Source organism: Delphinus delphis, chromosome 1 (genome assembly GCF_949987515.2).
Source record: "Delphinus delphis chromosome 1, mDelDel1.2, whole genome shotgun sequence".
In the NCBI taxonomy this organism is placed as follows: domain Eukaryota; kingdom Metazoa; phylum Chordata; class Mammalia; order Artiodactyla; family Delphinidae; genus Delphinus; species Delphinus delphis.
In genome coordinates, this window is record NC_082683.1 from 155,465,067 (window position 1) to 155,489,073 (window position 24,007).

The following is a 24,007-nucleotide window of genomic DNA, read 5'->3' on the forward strand; positions in this document are numbered from 1 at the left end:
TAAGTGAATCTTTGTTAATATATTTGTTAAAATAAATGAATTTCCTAGGTCTGACTGAGCCCTCGAGGTAATCCAGTGAAACATATTTAATAAACTTTTATTGAAGGAAACAAAATCTGTATGTATATATTCAACAAGCTTTACCAATTAGTTTACTTCCATAAATTTTTATTGAAGGAAACAAAATCTGTATGTATATATTCAATAAGCTTTGCCAATTAGTTTACTTCCATATTAAAAACAAAACAAAATAAAACTCCATGGTTAAAATTGATCTTTTTCTGCATATAAAAATTTATTTTCATAATGAATAGCATATTCTTAACAATCATGAAGGAGATGTTAGAAATGTTACTAAATTGGTGTGGACCAGCTTTTGGTGGAGGTCACTGCTCTGTCACCAAGCCCAACATACAAACTGAATATGTGTGGCCAGGCTTTTGATATGACTCATTTCTCCTGTAATTTCCAGTCCTCTCATATGTTATGGCTTTAAGACTTACATGGTTAGTAAACACACTCTAGTTTGTTAATTCATGCATTCATTTGATATAAGTTTTTTAAGCAACTAACCTATAGATGCTGGGATTTCATGTAATAACCCATAGGCAGGTGACTTCCCAACCCGGTTCTCAATACAGGCAGCCAGACGCCTATCTGGGATTCTAAAACCAGCCTTTGGGAAAGTGGATGGTAGGAGTGGGGGATTAAGAAGAAGGCTTTGTTCATTCCTGAGAGGTTGAATATACAAATGGACAATGGCCAGACCATATATAAAAATACAACTCTGACCCACAACTTGTAGCAACCAGCCAGAGAGCCAAACAATAACCCCTGTACTTGATTAACTTGATTACCAGTTACCCTCATTTTGTCCCGTTTCCAATTTAGGACCAACCAGAGAAAGCCAAATATGTACCCCTAACCAATTACATAGGATACCCTACTTCTAGTTAGTTCTCCTACAACTTCCCTATGCTAACAGCCTCCAATCAGCTTCTTCCCCTTTTTCACTATAAAGTATAGTTTTCCCACTCCTCTGTCTGCCTTTGAGTCTCTGGCAAATGCAAGTGGTAGTGGCTGACTACCTTGCTTGCTTATTCTCATTTGGGTGGTCTACATTTATGTCCATGCCCCTGTTCACCTTCCTCTTGTTAGTACTGTTCTAACAACTTGCTTAAATCTCTCTAAGGTCTTGTTTCTGAAAACCAAGACTTTAGCTCTATCTCCCAGATTTGTGCTACGTGTAAATTTGGTCAGTTGCCTTCTAGCTATTACTATTGATGATAACCTTGAACAGCACAGGATGTAGAATAAAGCTCTATGGCTAAGATATGAGAGACCTCCCTTCAGAGGGAGACAACCCCTAGCCCATGCCCCTTCTGTGCCGCTGCCCACCATGCCGTACTGTTAACCAGACCATGTGTTAGGGAGATTTACAAAATCTTTGCCAAAGATAACAAACGTTAACACCTCTAAGCATTCCCTTGATCTACTGATCTAGATAACTTATCAAAGAAGGAAAACAGTTTCCTTGTCATCAACTCTACTGGCTACTGAGCAGTAACCAGGCTGCAGGTCCAGTGCTCGGGTGTGTGAGATTCCATCTGATCTCTAACAATTGTATGAGGTTGGTATTATTAGTCAATTGCTGAGATAAATTTAAGCTCACGGAAATAAAAAAACTTGCCCACAGTTATATAATTATAAGAGATAGAAAAAAATTCAATTTTAGTTCTATCTGACTCCAACTACTATGCTATATTGCCAAGCAATGCTCTTAGTAACGACCAACAAAAAATAATGAGAACGGCAAAACATTAAATCCAGGTTTACCTTCTATTTTCAGAAGTATAGTGCTCACATGAATACAAGCCAAAGTCTACATGGGAGGGCTACTTTTGAAGTACCATATTGAATTTTGGACATTGTATTTTAAGAGAAACTTTAACCAAATGGATTATATCTAGTAAAAAGAAGTGGCCAGGATAGAGATCTCAAGACATGTTACCTAAGGGGCCATTACAGATACCTGGGTTTATCACATCACTTAGGACAGACTGAGGAATCAGGTATTGCAGGGACATATGAAGGAAAAATCTGGCAGTAAATTTCACTTGAGAATGACCTACTAACTGAATTTCATCTTTGGAAAGGCAAACAGGAGAGAGCAAGTGTTGCTCTTATTTCTTCACTTAATTGCACAAACTGAGACTATTTTACAATAGACAATAAACTGGCTTTGTGAGAATGTCTCTCAGGGCAGATTAGGAAAGGGGATTTCCTACTTATGCCTCTTTTGAACAGTATTTCTGCCGAATTGTTACTTTGAAAATTGTAGAAAATAAGCATGGCTTTGTTACTGAAAATCTGTCTGCAAATACATTTCTTTTACATGAAATAGGGACTTCCAGCTCCTCATTTACTTTAGAATTCATATGCAAATAAAAGTGACCTTCCTGAGCAGGCCAGGTAATCTTCTAAATCAATACTGGAAGAATTAATCCTTTGTTTTCCTTCATTACATGTTGTCTAAGGCATATTAATTTTTTCTATTGCATTTGCTATTGAATTGTCTTTTGCTTTGGTTCGTTTTCATTTTGGTTCTGATAACTGTTACTTGCATTACCAATGCCCATTTCCATAGGAGCTAAAACATGTCTCTAGAAAATCGTAAATTCTGAAAACGTCAGCTCAGTGCTAGCACTGAACAGTGGTGACAGGATACGCTACAAAGCAGTGCCCTCCTTTTGCCCTCTGGCACAGCCACTCAGTCTTCAAAACTCTACCTCGGTGCTTTGTTCTTTTAACTGAAAGAAAAGGGGACAAGAGGGAATCAAAGACACTTTAAGCCTCAGCACCCTTTCTCATCGCTAACGTCAGACTATGATTTCAACCCACAGGGAAACTTGAAAGAAGTGACCAGCCTGGTGAGGCAGAAGGAGTGCAATTCTTGTCAACATCTTGCCAAATGGTTATTGTCAGAAATAGCAGCTATGATGAAATCAGGAGCTTTAGGGTCAATCAAGAGCTATCACTATTTGGGTACTCAAGCTATTAGATAAAAAGCATCAATATTGGCCAATTTCTTTGCTGTTTTTCCAACTGCCCATTGGACATCAGAATGGCCCCTGGCCTCCTGATATTCCCATTTCTGCTGACAGTATGGTCCTTCTCCCTGTTGGCCCAGCTCCATCCAGATGCTGGAACAATATACACTGTTCCCTCTGACTCATTCCTTATAACCCATGAGTCCTTATGACACAGCTTTGCCGGCAGGCTGGCAGGCTGGAAACTCAGGTAGGATTTCTATGTTGCAGTCTTGAGGCCAAATTCCTTCTTCTGAAAACCTCAGTCTTTGCTCTTAAGGCCTCCAATTGATTGGATGAAGCCCTCCCATGTAAGGGAGGATAATCTACTTTACTCAAGTCTATTTATTTAAATGTTAATCACATCTAAAAAATACCTTTGCAGCAATATCTAGACTGGTGTTTGAATAGACAAATGGGCACCATAGCCTAGCCAAGTTGGTATATAAAATTAACCTTCGCACCACCATAATTCAATCCTGTCGCTTCCCCCTTTAATCTTGGCCATAGTCTATCTCCCTACTTTCCTCACTCCTGAGCTTGTACACTTTCTCTAGATTTGTTCCAGTGTTGTCAGGTCCTGGCCCCATCACAGATCTTCAGTGTTTCTCCCATAGCCTGCAGGACTCAATCCACATCCTACCCCAGGTCGCTGCCTCTTTTGATCACCAACACAGTCACTGGAATACCTCATCATAGAGCTCCTGTGCTCCTTGCCCCAACAGCTGGCCTGTTTTAAGAGATACCTTTCAGGTCTATTCAGAATAAAGGTGGACTGAGATTAAAATACATATTAACAGAGTAGGCTTATTCCTCTTTATTATAATTATATTTTAAAACATTATTTAAATATTTCCCCTCTACAGAGTTGCCAGAGTCTTGTGACCAATGAACCCATTGAACCTTGCCTCCAACTCCAGGCTAGTAGTTCATTTAAGAGGGTATGCTTGAAAAATTATAAAAGTAACTTTTTCTAAAAGCATGATTTTTACATTTTCCTTTTCAGCTTCTTCTACTTCAGCACCATGCCCCAAAGCCCTGTGGTTTGAAGACTGTTTTGCCCTTTTCTTTCTACTTCACACGCTGGCTAGTCTTTTGTTTGCTTTGTTTGTGCTGTTTTTTTTTGTTTCCTCTATATGTTTTTAGGAGCTCCTAAGATTCACAAATCAAAACCTCTAAGTGCAAAAGCCTGTGATGGTGTTCTTTTCTCTCCCACAGGACTCCCTGTGGCCACGGATTCTAGGGGAGCACCCTGAACCACTGCAGGAGAATACAGAAGCACACACGTTGACTTCCTAGTCTTTGAAATTCAACCCAGAGGTTAAGTGAGTTTGTAGATCTCAAACACTGAGCAACAGTAGGTATCATTCTGTGGCCATCATGTCATCATGGGTTTGCAATCAGAAAGATGTGAATGGAAAGACAAATATCATATGATATTGCTTATATGTGGAATCTAAAAAAAGGGTACAAATGAACTTATCTACAAAACAGAAATAGAGTTACAGATATAGAAAACAAACTTATGGTTACCTGGGGGTAAGGGCTAAGTTAGAAGATTGGGATTGACATATATACACTACTATATATAAAACAGATAACTAATAAGGACCTACTGTATAGCACAGGAAACTCTACTCAATACTCTGTAATGGCCTATATGGGAAAAGAATCTAAAAAAGAGTGGATATATGTATATGTGTAACTGGTTCACTTTGCTGTACACCTGAAACTAACACAACATTGTAAATTAACTATACTCCAATAAAAATTAAAAAAAAGAAAGATGTGAATGAGTGAAGGTGTCTAGATAATAGTGTTGTTCATTTTTCTTAAAGAAAAAGAGAGAGGAGATTTACTGTTTAGCATCACAGCAAAATCATGAAAGAAAATGATTTTTCATAAATGTAAATATATAAAAAATATAAACATATAAATGTAAATATATAAAATAAATGTAATTTATTTAAAAAACTTATTAGCAGTAAAGTAAGAGTGAAGGGTTTGGAACTGGATTGCTTTGGTTTGAATTCTTGCTTTGCCACTTCTTGGAAGGTGACCTTGGGTAAATTACTGATTTGTGTCTCAATTTCCTCCTTTGTAAAGTAAAGTGATGATAGTAGTATTTACAAGAAAGAGTTATTGTGAAAATTAAATGAGTTCATACTCTTTAATGCTTAGAAGAATACCTAGCATAGAGAAAGCCCTCAATACACCGAAGCTGTTATTATCATTAGTTTTATTTCTCTTAGAATAGATTTAAGGCAATCATTGATAGCAATAATCTGATTTCACTAGAAAACTTCACAAAATATAAAGCTAATGGGTTGGATTGAGTCTGATACTTATAATTCTTCATGTAACCATTAGCCTCACCCACGACTTTGCTCAAATGAAAAAATCTGTTCTAACGCACGGAAATTGTTGTGCGATGTGTTATGTCTCATGAGGTAAACCAAAAAAAAGGCCCACATAATCCAGCACAGTTGAAAGGAAAACTAATTTAAAGTAGATGATTTAAGTGTAACAACATGATCCCAAATAGCAAGAACTAAGGGGAAAGGGTGGACAAAGTAAGAGACAGCATTTGTGCCTACGTGTAAAGAGGAGACAGTGAAATGGTGGGTGTTGATGTAAGAGAAGTAGGTGAGCAGTTGACATATAGATGCAGGGGAGCTAATGGGATGCTAAACGTTCTTGCAGAAGAGTTTTAAACTCCACCCCCTCTCCAGCTATGTCTCTTCTCTAGCCCATCAATGAATATAGTCTCTTCCAGGAGGAAAATAGGAAAGACTGTTAAGAGAAATTAAAATTAAAATGAGACATTTTAGTTTTTAAGAGTTTGGTTTGGCAGTGAAAGATGAGAAAATGGCAACTTTGGGTTAATTCATACATGAATCCCAAATTGCCAGAAGTGAAATGAAAATTTCAGACTCTGCCAACTTAATCGTCAATATAAAGAATATGAGAATCATCACCAAATGCCTAATTCCTCTACAGGTTAGTGAGTATTCTATTTTATAAGAGAGAAGAGCAGCAATAGGATCTGTTCTAGTTTTATTTTTCAATATTATCTTTATTTGGAAGATGGAGATTATATCCATCCTTAGGTAGCTATGAAAAATGAAGTAGTGTATATATAAAGCTATTACCACAGTGCCTGGCACAGAAATAGAGTAGCCTTTTGGAAAAATTGACACAAAGATATCTTCCCCACCTCTTCCCAAATCCCTGACCTCAACAGAGTCTAACCTGCTATTAAGTTTACAAACAACAGAAGAAAGCAGATTTCCACAAAAGAAGTCCACGTGGGAAGTCCTTGGTGGCTTACTCATTTTGTTAAAGCCTGCAACCTTCCCCCCAACCCACCCAAGGCTGTCCTCCCCCAGAGACTGTTTCCATGGGCAGCTGGCGAGTGTGACCCTTCACCAATCCTCACTTTAAGGGGCTATTTGGAAAGCTCAGCACTTTTTCACAGTTTCCCTCTCCGTGAATGTATTATGAATTATAAAATGAGTTTAGTTTTAAGTTCTTATAAAACATATATTCCATACTTAAGAAATAGCATGTTAATTCATTTAGGCTTTTAAAAGCATAACTTTGCTGGTATATTTGAGTTGAAGGACAGAAATCTAAGAAGTCCACTTTGTTTACTCTCCCTCTCATTATGTGGTTCAGGAGCTGAGAACAAACCAGCATGGGACAAGGTCAGAGGGATATCTCTTCTAGACAGACCTGGAGGGCTCAGTGGCATGCAATGGCAATAGTGGAGAGGTTGTAATTCTCCAGCTCCTACTGAGAATGACATTAAAGGAAGCATAAGGAGTTGACTTGTCCTTAAGAAAGGAGCTTGATTAGTCATGAAACAGAGAACCAGGTCCAGGTACTTGCCCACTTCTTCCTCTGGTCTTCTCTATAACTGAAGGGAAACCAGCTACCACTTAGGAATGTGTAAACAGGGAAAGATCATAAAATAGCTTGTATTCTTCATATGAATAATAGGAAATAACTTGAACCTTATCTTTGCTCTGTATTTACCATGTTTAAAATGGGGAAATTTTCATATTTTATGATGATCCATTTCAAAAGGAAATAATATCCAAATGGCTATACAGATTGAGAATAAACATTTAAAAGATCAACCTACTTACCTACAAAACAAACAACTACAAAACAAACAACTAATAGCAAAGACAAAGGAAGGATCCTCATGCAGAGAAACCAATACTTGAATATATGTATGTCTGTCTATCTAAGGGAAGGAGTAGAAGGAAATAAAGTAAACAAAGATAACTTGTTCAAAAACTTGGAGAAAAATGTCATTAAACCTCAATAATTCAAACCTCACTCAAGTGAAATTCATAGAAGTTTAAACCCTATCAGCTAATAACAGTTAATAATAAAGAAAATAAAATTTAGTGGTGGGAAGATGCATTTTCTTTAAAAAAAAAAAACAACAAATGATGCTCAAGTTAAAAACCACTTAGCGGGGGGGGGGGAGGAATCAAGATGGTGAAATAGGAGGATGTGGAATTCACCTCTCCCTCCAAGTACATTAAGAATACATCTACAAATGGAACAAGTCTCACAGAGCACCTGCTGAACACAATCAGAGGACCTTGGACACCTGAAAGGACAAGAAAAATCCCCACACAACCAGGTAAGACAAAAGTAAGACAAAATAAAGACAAAAAGAAAAGAGGAAATGGGATGGAACCAGCGCCCCTGGTGGGGGAACTGAAGGAGAGGAGAGGTTCCTGCACACTGGGAAGCCCCCTCACTGGTGGGGAAATCAGCTGGGACAGAAGGGGAGCTTTGAGGGCTCAGAGGAGAGCACAGCAACCAGTCTATGGCAGGCAGGACACAGTAAGACCTACACGGATGGTCTGTGCTATAGCCCTGTGTGCCGCAGCCTGAGACATGTCTGCTGGTGTGGATGGGGGCTGGGGGCTGGGTGCTGGAAAGTGGGGTTTGGAGAGCAGACCCAAGGAGGGGACAGCTGTTGGCTGTGAAGAGACAGCCTGAAAGGATGAGAGGAAGGAGCTCCACAACTGGGAACGTTCGTGGAAGAAGCGCAGGCCGCCATAGAAGCAGGGTGCCACTGTTGAGTGGCGCGCAAGGGGTGGGGCCGCCACTGCAGCCCCCTTCCCCATGTGCTGGCCCCTGCCTCCATGGGCACTAGGAGGGGTGCCCACCTGAGCAGGCGTGCGTGCCCCACCTATTGCTGCCTCTGCTCTGCCTGCCTGGGTAGGTGTGTGTGCTCTGTCTGGGGCAGCTTTGGTAGAAGCTCCTGGTGGGAGGCACACATGCAGAGGTGGGGCTGAAACCACAGGTGAGCCCCAGGGGCCATGCAACTAAGGAGGAAGAGTTGAAATTTCTCCTTGCGGCTGTGGGAACTGTGGATTTACAGCCTCGCTTCTGGCTTTGTAAACTCAGTGCCTGTGGGGTAACCAAATGGATGAGTGCTCCCACAGCTGAGACGGGTCTAGCTTTAGTGGCTGTAGGCTTTGTGGGCACATACATGTGGGGATTGGACCAGGCCAAAATCTGAGCTGCCTTCATAGCTCCCACAGCAGGTCCAGCTACACAATTACTGCAGTCCTGGAACCTGACTTCAGTGGATCTGCACAGGTGGCCTGGTAAAAACAATGCCTGAGATACACCAGGGCCAATTGCCAGCATACCCCTCGTTAGGCGGGGCTGAGAGCACGTCCAACAACAGTGTAATCTGTGAGCCAACATGGGGTGAAAAGTGACAAAACAGAGTACACTCACAGGTGAACAGCTACAAAGGAGGAAAACTCAGTGGCTTCCCTCCCAGTGGGAGTGCTCTAATCCTACCTACCTCGCGCCATAGATCAGAAACAGATCTTGGGGCCTCTAGTCCAACAACTAGGGAGCAGACCCCACATCTGACAGGGCAGTGACAACCACAGAGCAAAGGGGAGGCCCTGCTCAATATCCAGTGCAAGCTCTGGTCACCGCAACATCAGTCATACCTCCTGTAAAGGGGATAATGGCCAGCATACACTGAGGAAAGAGGTAGCAGACGTTCATTCTAAAAACAGCCCTCGCACCAAAAAAATATTAAACCTACACAGGCTACACAAAAACTTTCCCACATAAAAGTAGCCCTCCAAGAGAGTCTGAGGGTCAAGGATTGGGAGGAGGAACCCCCAGAACATTTGGCTTTGAAGGGCAACTGGGTCTGAGCATAGGAGTTCCACAGGGTTGGGAGAAATAGACTCCACTCATGTGCACTGGGACCCAGGACAAAGCAATACCTCCATAGGAACTGGTGCTAGACCTAAGTAGGGGTCTTAGAGGGTCTCCTGGGGAGGCAGAGGTTGGCTTTAGCTCACTATGGAGGCAAGAACACTGGTGGTAGAGGCCCCAGGGGATATAGATCAGTGCCGAAATGGAGGTCCCCATTTTGGCACCAAGACCCAGCCCCACCCAACAGCCTATAGGCTCCAGTGCTGGGACACTCAGGCCAAACAACCAGCAGGTTGGGAACACAGCCCCACCCATCAGCAGACAGGCTGCTTAAAGTCATATTGAGCTCACAGCTACCTCAAAACACACCCCCTGACATAGGGTGTCAAGAATGAAAAGAAATGAAGAAAGTCTCAGAGATGTCTGGGACAATGTTAAACATACCAACATTTGCATTATAGGGGTCCCAGAAGGAGAAAAGAAAGAGAAACGACCTGAGAAAACATCTGAAGGTGTTATAGCTGAAAACTTCTTTAACATGAGAAAGGAAACAGTCACTCAAGTCCAGGAAGTGCAGAGAGTCCCATACAGGATGAAGCCAAGTATGAACACACTGAGACACATATAGTAGTGTGTATCTGTTAATCCTGTACTCCTAATTGACCCCTCCCCCCACCCCTTTCCCCTTTGGTAACCATAAGTTTGTTTTCTAAGTCTGTGGGTCTGTTTATGTTTTGTAAATAAGTTCATTTGTATTATTTTTTTAGATTCCACATGTAAATGATATATGATATTTGTCTTTCTCTGTCTTACTTAGTATGATAATCTCTGGGATCATCCATTTTGCTGCCAGTGGCATATTTCATTCCTTTTTATGGCTGAGTAGTATTCCATTGTAGATATATACCACATCTTCTTTATCCATTCATCTGTTGATAAGGTTGCTTCTATATCTTGGCTATTGTAAATAAATCTGCTATGAAGATTGGAGTACAAGTATCTTTTTGAATTCGAGTTTTTATTTTTTCCAGATAGATTCCCAGGAGTGGGATTGCTGGATCATAATGGTAGCTCTATTTTTAGTTTTTTAAGGAACCTCCATACTGTTCTCCATAGTGGCTATACCAATTTACATTCCCACAAACAGTGTAAGAGGGTTCCCTTTTCTCTACCCCCTCTCCAGCATTTATTATTTGTAGACTTTTAGATGGTGGCCATTCTGACCAGTGTGAGGTGATACCTCGCAGCGTTGATTTGCATTTCTCTAACAATTAGCAATGTTGAGCATCTTCTCACTTGCCTATTGGCCATCTGTATGTCTTCTTGGAGAGATGTCTGTTCAGGTCTTCTGCTCATTTTTTCATTGGGTTCACTGTTTCTTTGATATTGAGCTATATGACCTGTTTGTATTTTGGAAATTAATCTCTTTTTGGTCACATCATTTGCAAATATTTCCTCCATAAATATCAGTTGAGTGGGGCATGAATAAATGAATCTGTATCATTGAACAGACTATGTCCTGAAATTTGATTCAAAAAATATGGTTGTGAACCCCCCTGCTACCCAGGTGAGTACCACAGCCCTCTGGCTTCTGCTTGCCTGGCCGAGATGTAGGGACTTGTCATTGCTGGGTAGCTCAAAAGGCAGACAGGAAAGAAGGGCTTTCTGATTTGCTGGTAGAGGGTTGAGTTTCTGAGTTCGCACAGGGCACTGGCTGGCTGTGCAGGCTTCAGTGTGACATGAATTAGGACCTGTTGCAGCCTGTTCCCACCCCACCCTCACTGGGCCTGGGAGGTTCAGCCCAGGTGGGAGCGAGCTGCCCTCCACTGCCTGACACACAGGTGACTCCCCACCTCTGGCACTCTGCGCTTCCTGGGAGGCAAACCTTCAGTGCGGGCCCAGCTGTGTGTGGCTTGGGGCACTCCTAGCGCAGGTTACATCTTATATATAGAAGAGTTAGGACAAGAAACCTGAAGGGAAAAGAGCATCAAATCTCTTCAAGGCCAATCAGATTCCAAATATGATTCCCCAGAAATTTGGGACAGGAGCCTTTGACCACCCTAAGTAGGAATGATATGAGTGTTCCAGGGAATGCTACAAGAGAAAAGGTCATGTGAAGACACAGTGAGAAGGCCACCACTTGCAAATTGAGAAGAGAACTCACCATAACCAACCCTGATGGCACCTTCACCTTAACTTTTGGCCTTCAGAATTCACCCTTTTCTAAAAAAAAAAGATAGTGTTACCCCTGAGGGAGAGGAACACGAGGGCAGAGTAGAAGGATGTGAGCTCACCCCTCTCATGAAAACAACAAAATCACAACTAACTGCTGAACAACCATCAACAAAAACACTGCAAACTACCAAAAAAGATATTCTACATCCAAAGACAAAGAAGAGATGAGAAGGTAAGAGGGGCACAGTTGCAATAAAATCAAACCCCATACCTGCTGGGTGGATGAGCCATAAACTGGAAAATAATTATATCACAGAAGTTCTCCCACAGGAGTGAGAATTCTGAGCTCCATGTTAGGCTCCCCAGCCTGGGGGTCTGGCATCAGGAGGAGGAGCCCCCCAGAGCATTTGACTTTGAAAGCCAGCAGAGTTTGCAGCAACTCCACAGGACTGGGGGAGAGAGAAACTCCACTCTTGGAGGGTGCACACAAGGTGTTTTATGCACCAGGACCCAGGAAAGAAGCAGTGACTTAATAGGAGCCTGGGCCAGATCTACCTGCTAGTCTTGGAGGGTCTACTGGAGAGATGGAGGGGGGTGGCTGTGGCTCACTATGGGGACAGAGGCACTGGTGGCTGTGGTTCTGGGGAGTGCTTATTGGTGTGAGCCCTCCTGGAGGCTGCCATTTTCTGACCAAGACCTGACCCCACCCAACAGCCTGTAGACTCCAGTGCTAGGATGCCTCAGGCCAAACAACAAACCAGATGGGAACACAACCCCACCCATCAGGCAGCCTAAATCTTCCTGAGTCCACAGCAGCCCACTAAACACACCCCGTGGCATGGACCTGCCCACCAGAGAGACAAGTCCCAGCTCCACCCACCAGTGGGCAGGCACCAGTCCCTCCCAAGAGAGAGCCTGCACAAGCCTCTTAGACCAGCCTCATCCACCAGGGGGCAGACAGTGGCAGCAAGAGGAACTACAACCCTGCAGCCTGTGAAACGGAAACCAGAATCACAGAGAGTTAGACAAAATGAGATGGCAGAGGAATGTGTCCCAGATGAAGGAATAAGATAAAACAACAGAAAAACTAAGTGAAGTGGAGATAGTCAATCTGCCTGAGACAGAATTCTGAGTAATGATTGTAAAGATGATCCAAGGACTCGGGAAAAGAATGGCTGCACAGAGCAAGAAGTTACAAGAATATTTTAGCAAAGAGATAGGAAATATAAAGAACAAACAAACACAGATGAATAATACAATAACTGAAATGAAAACTACATTAGAAGGAATCAATAGCAGAATAAATGAAGCAGAAGAATAGATAAGTGAGGTGAAAGACAGAATGGTGGAAATCACTTCTGCAGAACAGAATAACTAAAAATGAATGAAAAGAAATGAGAACAGTCTGAGAGACCTTCAGTACAACATTAAACACACCACTTTCACATTATATGGGTCCCAGAAGGAGAAGAGAGAGAGAAGGGGCCTGAGAAACTATTTGAAGAATTATAGACAAAAACTTCCCTAACACGAGAAAGGAAACAGTCACCGAAGTCCAGGAAGCACAGAGAGGCCCAGGCAGGATAAACCCACGGAGGAATATGCTGAGACATATAGTAATCAAATTGACAAAAATTAAAGACAAAGAGAAAATATTAAAAGCAACAAGGGAAAAGCAACAAATAACAGACAAGGGAATTCCCATAAGGTTATCAGCAGGTTTTTCAGCAGAAACTCTACAGCCCAGAAGGGGGTAATATAATGTATTTAAAATGATGAAAAGGAAAAACCTACAACAAAGAATACTCTACCCAGCAAGGCTCTTGTTCAGCTTCGATGGAGAAATCAAAAGCTTTACAGACAAGCAAAAGCTAAGAGAATTGAGCACCACCAAACCAGCTCTACAACAAATGCTAAGGGAACTTCTCTAGGTGGAAAAGAAAAAGCCACAACTAGAAACAAGAAAACTACAAATGGGAAACCTCACCAGTAAAGGCAAACATACAGTAAAAGTAGGAAATCATTCATGTACAAATATGATCTCAAAACAAGCAATCTTGAGAAGAGGAGAGTACAAATATAGGATATTGGAAATGCATCTGAAATTAAAAGACCAGCAACTTTAAAAAACCTTGATTATATATAGATTGCTATATAAAAACCTCAGGGTAACTGCACACTGAAAATCTACAATGGATACAAACACAAAAAAAAGAAAAAAGAATGCAAGTACAACATAAACTTAGTCATCAAATCATAAAGGAAGAGATCAAAAGAAGAAGGGAAGAAAAAAGACCTACAAAAACAAATCCAAAAGAATTAACAAAATGGCAGTAAAAACATACATATTGTTAGTTACCTTAAACAAAAATGGATTAAATGCTCCAACCAAAAGACATAGACTGGCTGAATGGATACAAAAACAATACCCATATATATGCTGTCTAAAAGAGACCTACTTCAGATCTAGGGACATATATAGAGTGAAAGTGAAGAGATGGAAAAAGGTATTCCATGCAAATGGAAATCAAAAGAAAGCTGGAGTAGCAATACTCATATCTTACAAAATAGACTTTAAAATAAAGACTGTTACAAGAGACAAGGAAGGACACTACATAATGATCAAGGGACCAATCCAAGAAGAAGATATACCAACTGTAAATATATATGCACCCAACATAGGAGCACCTCAATATATAAGCCAAATGCTAACAGCTGTCAAAGGGTAAATCAACAGTAACACAATGCTAGTGGGGGAATTTAACACCCCACTTACACCATTGGACAGATCACCCAGACAGAAAGTCAATAAGGAAACACAGGCCTTAAATGATACATTAGACCAAAAGGACTTAATTTATATTTATAGAACATTCCACCTGAAAGGAGCCAAATACACTTTCTTCTCAAGTGCACATTGAACACTCTCCAGGATAAATCACATATTGGGCCACAAATCAAGCCTTGGAAAATTTAAGAAAACTGAAATCATATCAAGCATCTTTTCTGACCACAAAAATAGATTAGCAGTATACTACAGGAAAAAGAAAACTGTAAAAAACACAAACACTTGGAGACTAAACAATATGTTACTAAACAACCAATGATCACTGAAGAAATCAAAAAGGAAATAAAAAAATACCTAGAGATAAACGACAACAAAAACATGACAATCCAAAACCTGTGGGAGGCAGCAAAAGCAGTTCTAAGAGGGAAGTTTATAGCAATACAATCTTACCTAAGGAAACAAGAAAAATCACAAATAAACAACCTAACCTTACACCTAAAGCAACTAGAGAAAGAAGTACAAACAAAGCCCAAAGTTAGTAAAAGAAAAGTAATTGTAAAGATTAGAGCAGAAATAATGAAATAGAGATGAAGGAAATAATAGAAAAGAGCAATAAAACTAAAAGCTGATTCTTTGAAAAGATAAACAAAATTGTTAAACCTTTAGCCAGACTCATCAAGAAAAAAAGGGAGAGGGCTCAAATCAATAAGATTAGACATGAAAAAGAAGTTACAACCAACACCACAGAAATACAAAGGATCATAAGAGACTACTACAATCAACTGTATGGCAATAAAATGGACAACCTAGAAGAAATGGACAAATTCTTAGAAAGGTACAACCTTCCAAGACTGAACCAGGAAGAAATAGAAAATATGAACACACCAATCATAAGTACTGAAATTGAAACTGTGATTTTAAAACTTCCAACAAACAAAAGTCTAGGACCAGATGGTTTCACAGGTGAATTCTATCAAACATTTAGAGAAGAGTTAATATCTATCCTTCTGAAACTCTTCCAAAAAATTTCAGAGGAAGGAACACTCCCAAACTCATTCTACAAGGCCACTATCACCCTGATATCAAAACCTAACAAAGACACCACAAAAAAAGAAAATTATAGGCCAATATCACTGATGAACATAGACTCAAAATTCCTCAACAAAATACTAGCAAATGAAATACAACAACACCTTAAAAGGATCATACACCATAACCAAGTGGGATTTATCCCAGGGATGCAAGGATTCTTCAATATATGCAAATCAATCAATGTGATACACCACATTAACAAATTAAAGAATAAAAAACTTATGATCATCTCAATAGATGCAGGAAAAGCTTTTGACAAAATTCGACACCAATTTCTGATGAAAACTCCCTAGAAAGTTTGCATAGAGGGAATCTAACTCAACATAATAAGGGCCATATATGACAAACCCACAGAAAACATCATTCTCAATGTTGAAAAACTGAAAGCATTTCCTCTAAGATAAAGAACAAGAAAAAGATGTCCACTCTAGCCACTTTTATTCAACATAGTTTTGGAAGTCCTAGCCACAGCAATCAGAGAAGAAAAAGAAACAAAAGGAATCCAAGTTGGAAAAGAAGTAAAACTGTCACTGTTTGCAGGTGACATGACACTATACATAGAAAATCCTAAAGATGCTACCAGAAAACTATAAGAGCTCATCAATGAATTCAGTAAAGTTGCAGGACACAAAATCATTACACAGAAATCTCTTGCATTACCATACACTAACAATGAAAGATGAGAAAGAGAAACTAAGGAAACAATCCCATTTACCATCACATCAAGAAGAATAAAATACCTAGTAATAAACCTATCTAAGGAGGCAAAAGACCTATATTCAAAAAACAATAAGATACTGATGAAAGAAATCAAAGATGACATGCACAGATGGAGAGATATACCATGATCTTGGATTGGAACAATCAATATTATCAAATGACTAAAGCAATCTACAGATTCAATGCAATCCCTGTCAAATTACCAATGACATTTTGCACAGAACTAGAAAAAAAAATCTTAAAGTTTGTATGGAAACACAAAAGACCCTGAATAGCCACAGCAATCTTGAGAAAGAAAAACAGAGCTGCAGGAATCAGACTCCCTGACTTCAGAGTATACTGCAAAGCTACAGTCATCAAAACAGTATGGTACTGGCACAAAAACAGAAATATAGATAAATGGAATAGGATAGAAAGTTCAGAGGTAAACCCACGCACCTATGGTCAACTAATCTATGACAAAGGAGGCAAGAATACACAATGGAGAAAAGACAGTCTTTTCAATAAGTGGTGCTTGAAAAACTGGGCAGTTATATGTAAAAGAATGAAATTAGAACACTCCATAACACCATACACAAAAATAAACTCAAAATGGATTAAAGACCTAAATGTAAGGCTGGATGCTATAAAACTCTTAGAAGAAAACATAGGCAGAACACTCTCTGACATAAATCAAAGCAAGATCTTTTTTGATTATCCTTCTGGAGTAATGAAAATAAAAACAAAAATAAACAAATGGGATCTAATTAAACTTTTGCACAGGGCTTCCCTGGTGGCGCAGTGGTTGAGAGTCCATGGGCTGATGCAGGGTACATGGGTTTGTGTCCCAGTCCGGGAAGATCCCACACGCCGTGGAGCGGCTGGGCCCATGAGCCATGGCCGCTGAGCCTGCGTGTCCAGAGCCTGTGCTCCACAATGGGAGAGGCCACAACAGTGAGAGGCCCGCGTACCGCAAAAAAAAAAAAAAGTTTTGCACCGCAAAGGAAACAATAACAACATGAAAAGCAACCCACAGAATGGGAGAAAATATTTGCAGATGAAGCAAATGACATGGGATTGATCTCCAAAATATAAAAACAGCTCATGCATCTCAATAACAAAAACAACAACAACAAACAACCCAATAAAAAAAAGTCTGGAAGATCTAAATAAATAGACATTTTTCCAAAGAAGATGTATAGATGGCCAAAAAGTACATGAAAAGATGCTCAGCATCACTATAATAATGATAAATTATTGCACTACAATAATCAGATCTAATAATTTGCATTATTAGAGAAATGCAAATCAAAACTACAATGAGGTTTTACCTCACAGCACTCAGAATGGCCATCACCAAAAAAATCTACAAACAATAAATGCTGGAGAGAGTGTGGAGAAAAGGAAACACTCCTACACTGTTGGTGGGAATGTAAATTGGTACAGCCACTATGGAGAACATTATGGAGGTTCCTTAAAAAACTAAAAATAGAACTACCATATGATCCAGCTGTTGGGCATACACCTGGAGAAAACCATAATTTGAAAAGATACATGCACCTCAATGTTCATTGCAACACTACTTACAATAGCCAGGACATCGAAGCAGCCTACATGTCCATCGACAAAGGAATGGGTGAAGAAGATGTGGTACATATGTACAATGGAATATTACTCAGTCGTAAAAAAGAACAAAATAATGCCATTTACATCAACATGGATGGACCTAGAGATTTTCATTCTGAGTGAAGTAAGCCAGACAGAGAAAGACAAATATCATGATATTGCTTATATGTGGAATCTAAAAAAATGGTACAGATGAACTTATTTACAAAACGTAGAGTCACACAGGTAGAAAACAGTCTTATGGTTACTGGGGGGGAAGGGGGAGGGATAAATTGGGAGATTGGGATTCACATATGCACACTACTATATATAAAATACATAACTTAATAAGGACCTACTGTATAGCACAGGGAAATCTACTCAGTACCCTCTAATGACCTATATGGGAAAATAATCTAAAAAAAAGTGGATATATCTATATGTATAACTGATTCTCTTTGCTATACAGTAGAAACTAACACAACATTAGAAATCAACTCTGCTCCAGTAAAAATTTTTTAAAAACTACTTAGCAGAATTTACATATAATTAATATTGTTACAGAACCAATTTTATCTATTTAATATGGGAGATCCAGATGAAAATTTCTGGGCAAAAGATACTTATTGGTTAATTTTTTGTAAGTACAAAAAAAGCAAAAGTTAGACCCAGAGATTTCCATAAATTAGACTATTTTTCTCTAAATACTCTAAATTATTGAGGTTTTATACTATCTTTGCCTTACTTATTTCTGAGGTGCTGATGTTGCTGTAATCACTATTTTTATACGTGTGTTTGAAGGGCCATCAGACACAAGATAAACAGAATCAAAATTTATATTTTTCATATCAGAATTAATATTGGAAGAAATTTGCTTAAAACATTCAATACTGAAACTCAACTCTGAGCTGACGTCTACTTTTCTTTAAAATGGATGCAATAATAGCGTTTACCTCATAGGATCATTGTGAGGTTTTAATTAAATAATCCATTTACATGGCTTAGAACACCTTGCATTCAATATAAGCTAGTTATTGTTGCAATTATTATTATTTATACTATTATTTTATTCAGAATCATTTTTATATCAGTAGGTAGCACCTAATTTTCTGAGCAAATATAAAATAAACAATGTTTTGTCATAATCTTTGATGGTGCTTTCAATTCCAAAATGAATTACGGCATTTTCTTTCAGTGTCCCCTCCTCTGCTGGGGAGGGAGACTGTCTTATTAGAGATACCAAGTACTTGGCCCTTGAGACTGGGCTACTGACTGTGACTCCTCCTCACATGCAAAACTAGAAAACCACCTTAGATAAGTTGTGCTTTGGCTCCACACTATTCCATGGAGAGGGCAATAATTGGGTTTTTAGTATTTCATTTGCCCATTTCTTTTACAGCTGAGCACTTTTATTTGCCTCACACATTAAAAGAGGAAAACTAGATGGAATATGTGTGCATGAAAGACGGTAGTTTAAGAAGGAAAAGAGTGGAAACTGGGAGGCAAATGGTTAAAGGCCTGAAGCTAACAGTACAAATATAATATTACCCTCTGTCAGATTTATCCCACGTGGTGTTTTCTTTCAAGCTATGGCCATTGTGTGTCTGCACATCAGTGCTTTTTTCCCATAGGAATAAATAGAAGTGCAGTAGAATTCAATGTCATTTCAGGGATCCTAATATTAAAAGAGCTCAGGTAAAACATTGTGTGTGGGCTCTGTGCATGCATGGTTGACTGGTCAGTCTTCTTATGCATCCAATGATGAAGAACTTCCAGCCACTAGTTGACAAATGGGAAGAAGGTGATTTATAATCCTCCATGGATCACCTTTGGCACAAATAAATACATGAAAATTAAAAGACTGTTCAAGTATATTTTCAAGATATTTGAAGTTAATTATTTGCAAAGGGAAAGATGAAGACATCTTTATCTTAAGATTTTTTAAAGGGATAAAACTATTATTCTACAATATGTGATCCTAGACTGAATTTATGTTTTCCTGTTTCTCATAGATTATGTGATCTCATCCTGAAAATTTACCTTTGTGTAATATAAATTACACACAAACATGTTCTAAAGAATCTTGGAGTAGCATCTGAGTTATAAAAGTGCTGAAGCAATGGCAGTTCTTTTGGTAAAATGATTCTGACAAAGAAAGGTTTATCATTTCATTTTAAATGAAGGTGAACCTACTAAAACTATGCAAAATAACAAAAGCTGTAGGTTTAATTTCCCTCAACCACAGTAGAGGTGACTGAATGCTTTATGGAGGTGGTAGGTTTTTTTGTTGTGTTTGTTTTTTTTTTTGGAGGTGGTAGTTTTGATGCTGACAGAACACTGACTTTATGTAATGAAAAGATTACCTGTCCCAGGGACTGCCAGTCCAAACCAGCACTGCCGATGTAAACATGCTGTTTGTCCACAATCCAGAAGGAGGACTGCAGCCGGCCCTTGTTGTAGGCAGTCATGTTCATGTAGGTCACCTCAGCTCCTAGGAGTTCAAGGAAATCCCAGTCAGCCTCTGTGTCAAGGCCATGAACATGCAGTCAGTCACGTACCGGCAGAAATACTCATGGTTTGCATCCATCACAGTTGGCATTCAGGGAAGCCAAATATTTACATTAGTTAAGTGCAGAGAGGACCCTCAAGGAGTTACTTTATTCCCAAAGAGAATACAAAGGGAAAAAAAAAAGAATAAGTTTTTGCCTATGTATAGCTCCACATGGTGACAAGATCATGGCTTCTCAAGTCAGATCTGACTCAAATCCCCGCTCCTTGATTTATCACTCAAATGGTGAGATAGGTGTGCCATGCTCTTTTTTCTTTTACTTTTGGGATAACTTTCATACAATTTTGCAATCAATAAAAGATCAGTCTTGCTTAGTAATATGCCTTTCCTCAATAAGAAACTGGCCTTCTTTTTCTTTATTGAAGTATAGTTGATTTACAATGTTGTGTTAGTTTCAGGTGTACAACAGTGATCCAGTTATGTATATACATACATATACATACATACATACATACACACACATATATATATATATATATTTCAGATTCTTCTCCATTATAGGTTATTATAAGATATTGAATATAGTTCCCTGTATTATACAGTAAATCCTTGTTGTTCATAGGAACTGGCCTTCCTATACTTTCTGTATGTTAGTTTCACCTTTTACCCTTTCACTTGCCTTAACTTCTTTGTTTCCCTCTTCATTATTTAATTTGGATTTGGTTTCTTCCTAGCCTTTCTTTATCTGATAATTCTTAATATCAGCAACGCGGTTATTCAAGACTTACAGAAATGTAAGGTCAACTAGGTCACCCAGACTATTGTTAAAACCAAAAAATTCACTTTAAGATCTGAATTTAACCAATTGTTCTATGCATCATGTGTCATAATCAGTTGTCAAGCTGCTATGTACTGCTGCCTCAGGACTATGTGTTTACAGCTTCTCAAAAGGAACATATACAGGGGGACCTTCAAGATGGCAGAAGAGTAAGACGTGGAGATCACCTTCCTCCCCACAAATACATCAAAAATAGATCTACATGTGGAACAACTCCTACAGAATACCTACTGAACGCTGGCAGAAGACCTCAGGCCTCCCAAAAGGCAAGAAACTCCCCACATACCTGGGTAGGGCAAAAGAAAAAAGAAAAAACAGAGACAAAGGAATATGAATGGGACCTGCACCTCTGGGAGGGAGCTGTGAAGGAGGAGATGTTTCCACACACTAAGAAGCCCCTTCACTGGTGGAGATAGGGGGTGGGCGGGGGAAGCTTCAGAGCCATGGAGGAGAGGGTAGCAAAAGAGGTGCAGAGGGCAAAATGGAGAGATGCTCTCACAGAATATCAGTGCCAACCAGCACTCACCAGCCTGAGAGGCTTGTCTGCTCACCCGCTAGGACGGGTGGGTGCTGGGAGCTGAGGCTCAGGCTTTGGAGGTCAGACCACAAGGAGAGGACTGGGGTTGGCTGTGTGAACACAGCCTGAAGGGGGCTAGTGCACCACAGCTAGCTGGGAGGGAGTCTGGGAAAAAGTCTGGAGGTGCCTAAGAGGCAAGAGACCATTGTTTCGGTGCGCGTGAGGAGAGGAGATTCAGAGCACCACCTAAATGAGCTCCAGAGATGGGCGCGAGCTGTGGCTATCAGCGCAGACACCAGAGTTGTGCATGAAATGCTAAGGCTGCTGCTACAGCCACCAAGAGGCCTGTATGGAAGCACAGGTCACTATCCACACCTTCCCTCCCAGGAGCCTGTGCAGCCTGCCACTGCGAGGGTCCTGTGATCCAGGGACAACTTCCCTGGGAGAACACTTGGAGCGACTCAGGCTGTTGCAACGTCATGCTGGCCTCTGCCACCGCCGGCTCGTCCCGCATTCCATACCCCTCCCTCCCCCGGCCTGAGTGAGCCAGAGCCCCCTATTCAGCCTCTCCTTTAACCCACTCCTGTCTGGGCGAAGAACAGACACCAAAGGGCGACCTACACGCAGTGGCAGGGCCAAAACCAAAGCTGAACCCCAGGAGCTGTGTGAACAAAGAAGAGAAACAGAAATTTCTCCATGGAGCCTTAGGAGCAGTGGATTAAATCTCCACAAACAACTTGATGTACCCTGCATCTCTGGAATACCTGAAGAGACAACAAATCGTTCCAAAATTGAGGCGGTGGACTTTGGGAGCAACTGTAGACTCGAGGTTTGCTTTCTTCATCTAATTTGTTCCTGATTTCATGTTTATCTCAGTTTAGTATTTAGAGCTTACTATCACTGGTAGATTTGTTTATTGATTTGGTTGCTCTCTTCCTTCATATATATATATATATATATTTTTTTTTTTCTTTTTCCCTTTTTGTGGGTGTGTGTATGTATGCTCCTTTTTGTGATCTTGTCTGTATAGGTTTCCTTTTACCATTAGTCCTAGGGTACTGTCTGTCTGTTTTTTTTTTCTTTTTAGTATAGTTTTTTAGTGCTTGTTATCATTGGTGGATTTGTTTATTGGTTTGGTTGCTCTGTTTTTTCTTTTCTTTTTTTTTTTTTTTACTTTTTTTAGTTTAATAATTTTTTTTATTTTAATAACTTTATTTATTTATTTATTTTTCTTTTTATTTCTTTCTTCTTTTTTTCCTCCCTTTTCTTCTGAGCTGTGTGGGTGACAGGGTTTTGGTGCTCTAGCTGGGTGTCAGGCCTGAGCCTCTGAGGTGAGAGAGCCGAGCTCAGGACTTTGGTACACCAGAGACCTCCTGGGACCATGTATCAATCGGTGAGAGCTCTCCCAGAGATCTCCATCTCAACACTAAGACCAAGCTCCACTCTACGACCAGCAATTACCAGTGTTGGACACCCCATGCCAAACAACTAGCAAGACAGGAACAAAACCCCACCCATTAGAAGAGAGGCTGCCGAAAATCATAATAAGTTCACAGACACCCCAAAACACACCATCGGACGCAGTCCTGCCCAACAGAAAGACAAGATACAGCCAGGTCAACCAGAACACAGGCAGCAGTCCCCTCCACCAGGAAGCCTACACAACCTACTGAACAAACCTTACCAACTGGGGGCAGACACCAAAAACAACGGGAACTATGAACCTGCAGCCTGCGAAAAGGAGACCCCAAACACAGTAAGTTAAGCAAAATGAGAAGACAGAGAAAAACCCACCAGACCAAACAAATGAGGAGGCAGTCTACATGAAAAAGAATTCAGAGTATTGATAGTAAAGATGATCCAAAATCTTGGAAGTAGAATGGCAAAAATACAAGAAATGTTTAATGAGGACCTAGAAGAATTAAAGAGCAAACAAACAATGATGAACACCACAATAAATGAAATTAAAAATTCTCTAGAAGGAATCAATAGCAGAATAACTGAGGCAGAAGAATGGATAAGTGACCTGGAAGACAAAATAGTGGAAATAACTACCACAGAGCAGAATAAAGAAAAAAGAATGAAAAGAATTGAGGACAATTTCAGAGACCACTGGGACAACATTAAATGCACCAACATTCGAATTATAGGGGGCCCAGAAGAAGAAGAGAAAAAGAAAGGGACTGAAAGGGAAAAACCTACAACAAGATTACTCCACCCAGCAAGGATCTCATTCAAATTCTATGGAGAATTCAAAAGCTTTACAAACAAGCAAAAGCTAAGAGATTTCAGCACCACCAATCTACCTTTACAACAAGTGCTAAAGGAACTTCTCTAGGCAGGAAACACAAGAGAAGGAAAAGACCTACAATAACAAACCCAAAACAATTAAGAAAATGGTAATAGGAACACACATATCGATAACTACCTTAAATGTAAATGGATCAAATGCTCCAAAGAAAAGACATAGACTGGCTGA

At 39.9% G+C, this 24,007-nt stretch overlaps 1 protein-coding gene across 1 annotated transcript in view; it reads right to left on the bottom strand.

Annotated features, from left to right (window-relative positions):
- Nucleotides 1-24,007, bottom strand: part of PLD5 (phospholipase D family member 5) — a 493,927-nt gene that overhangs the window by 80,662 nt on the left and 389,258 nt on the right. The window contains exon 5 of the mRNA XM_060010723.1: nucleotides 20,028-20,155. Coding sequence (XP_059866706.1) covers nucleotides 20,028-20,155 — 128 coding nt within the window. The remainder of the gene's footprint in view (nucleotides 1-20,027; nucleotides 20,156-24,007) is intronic.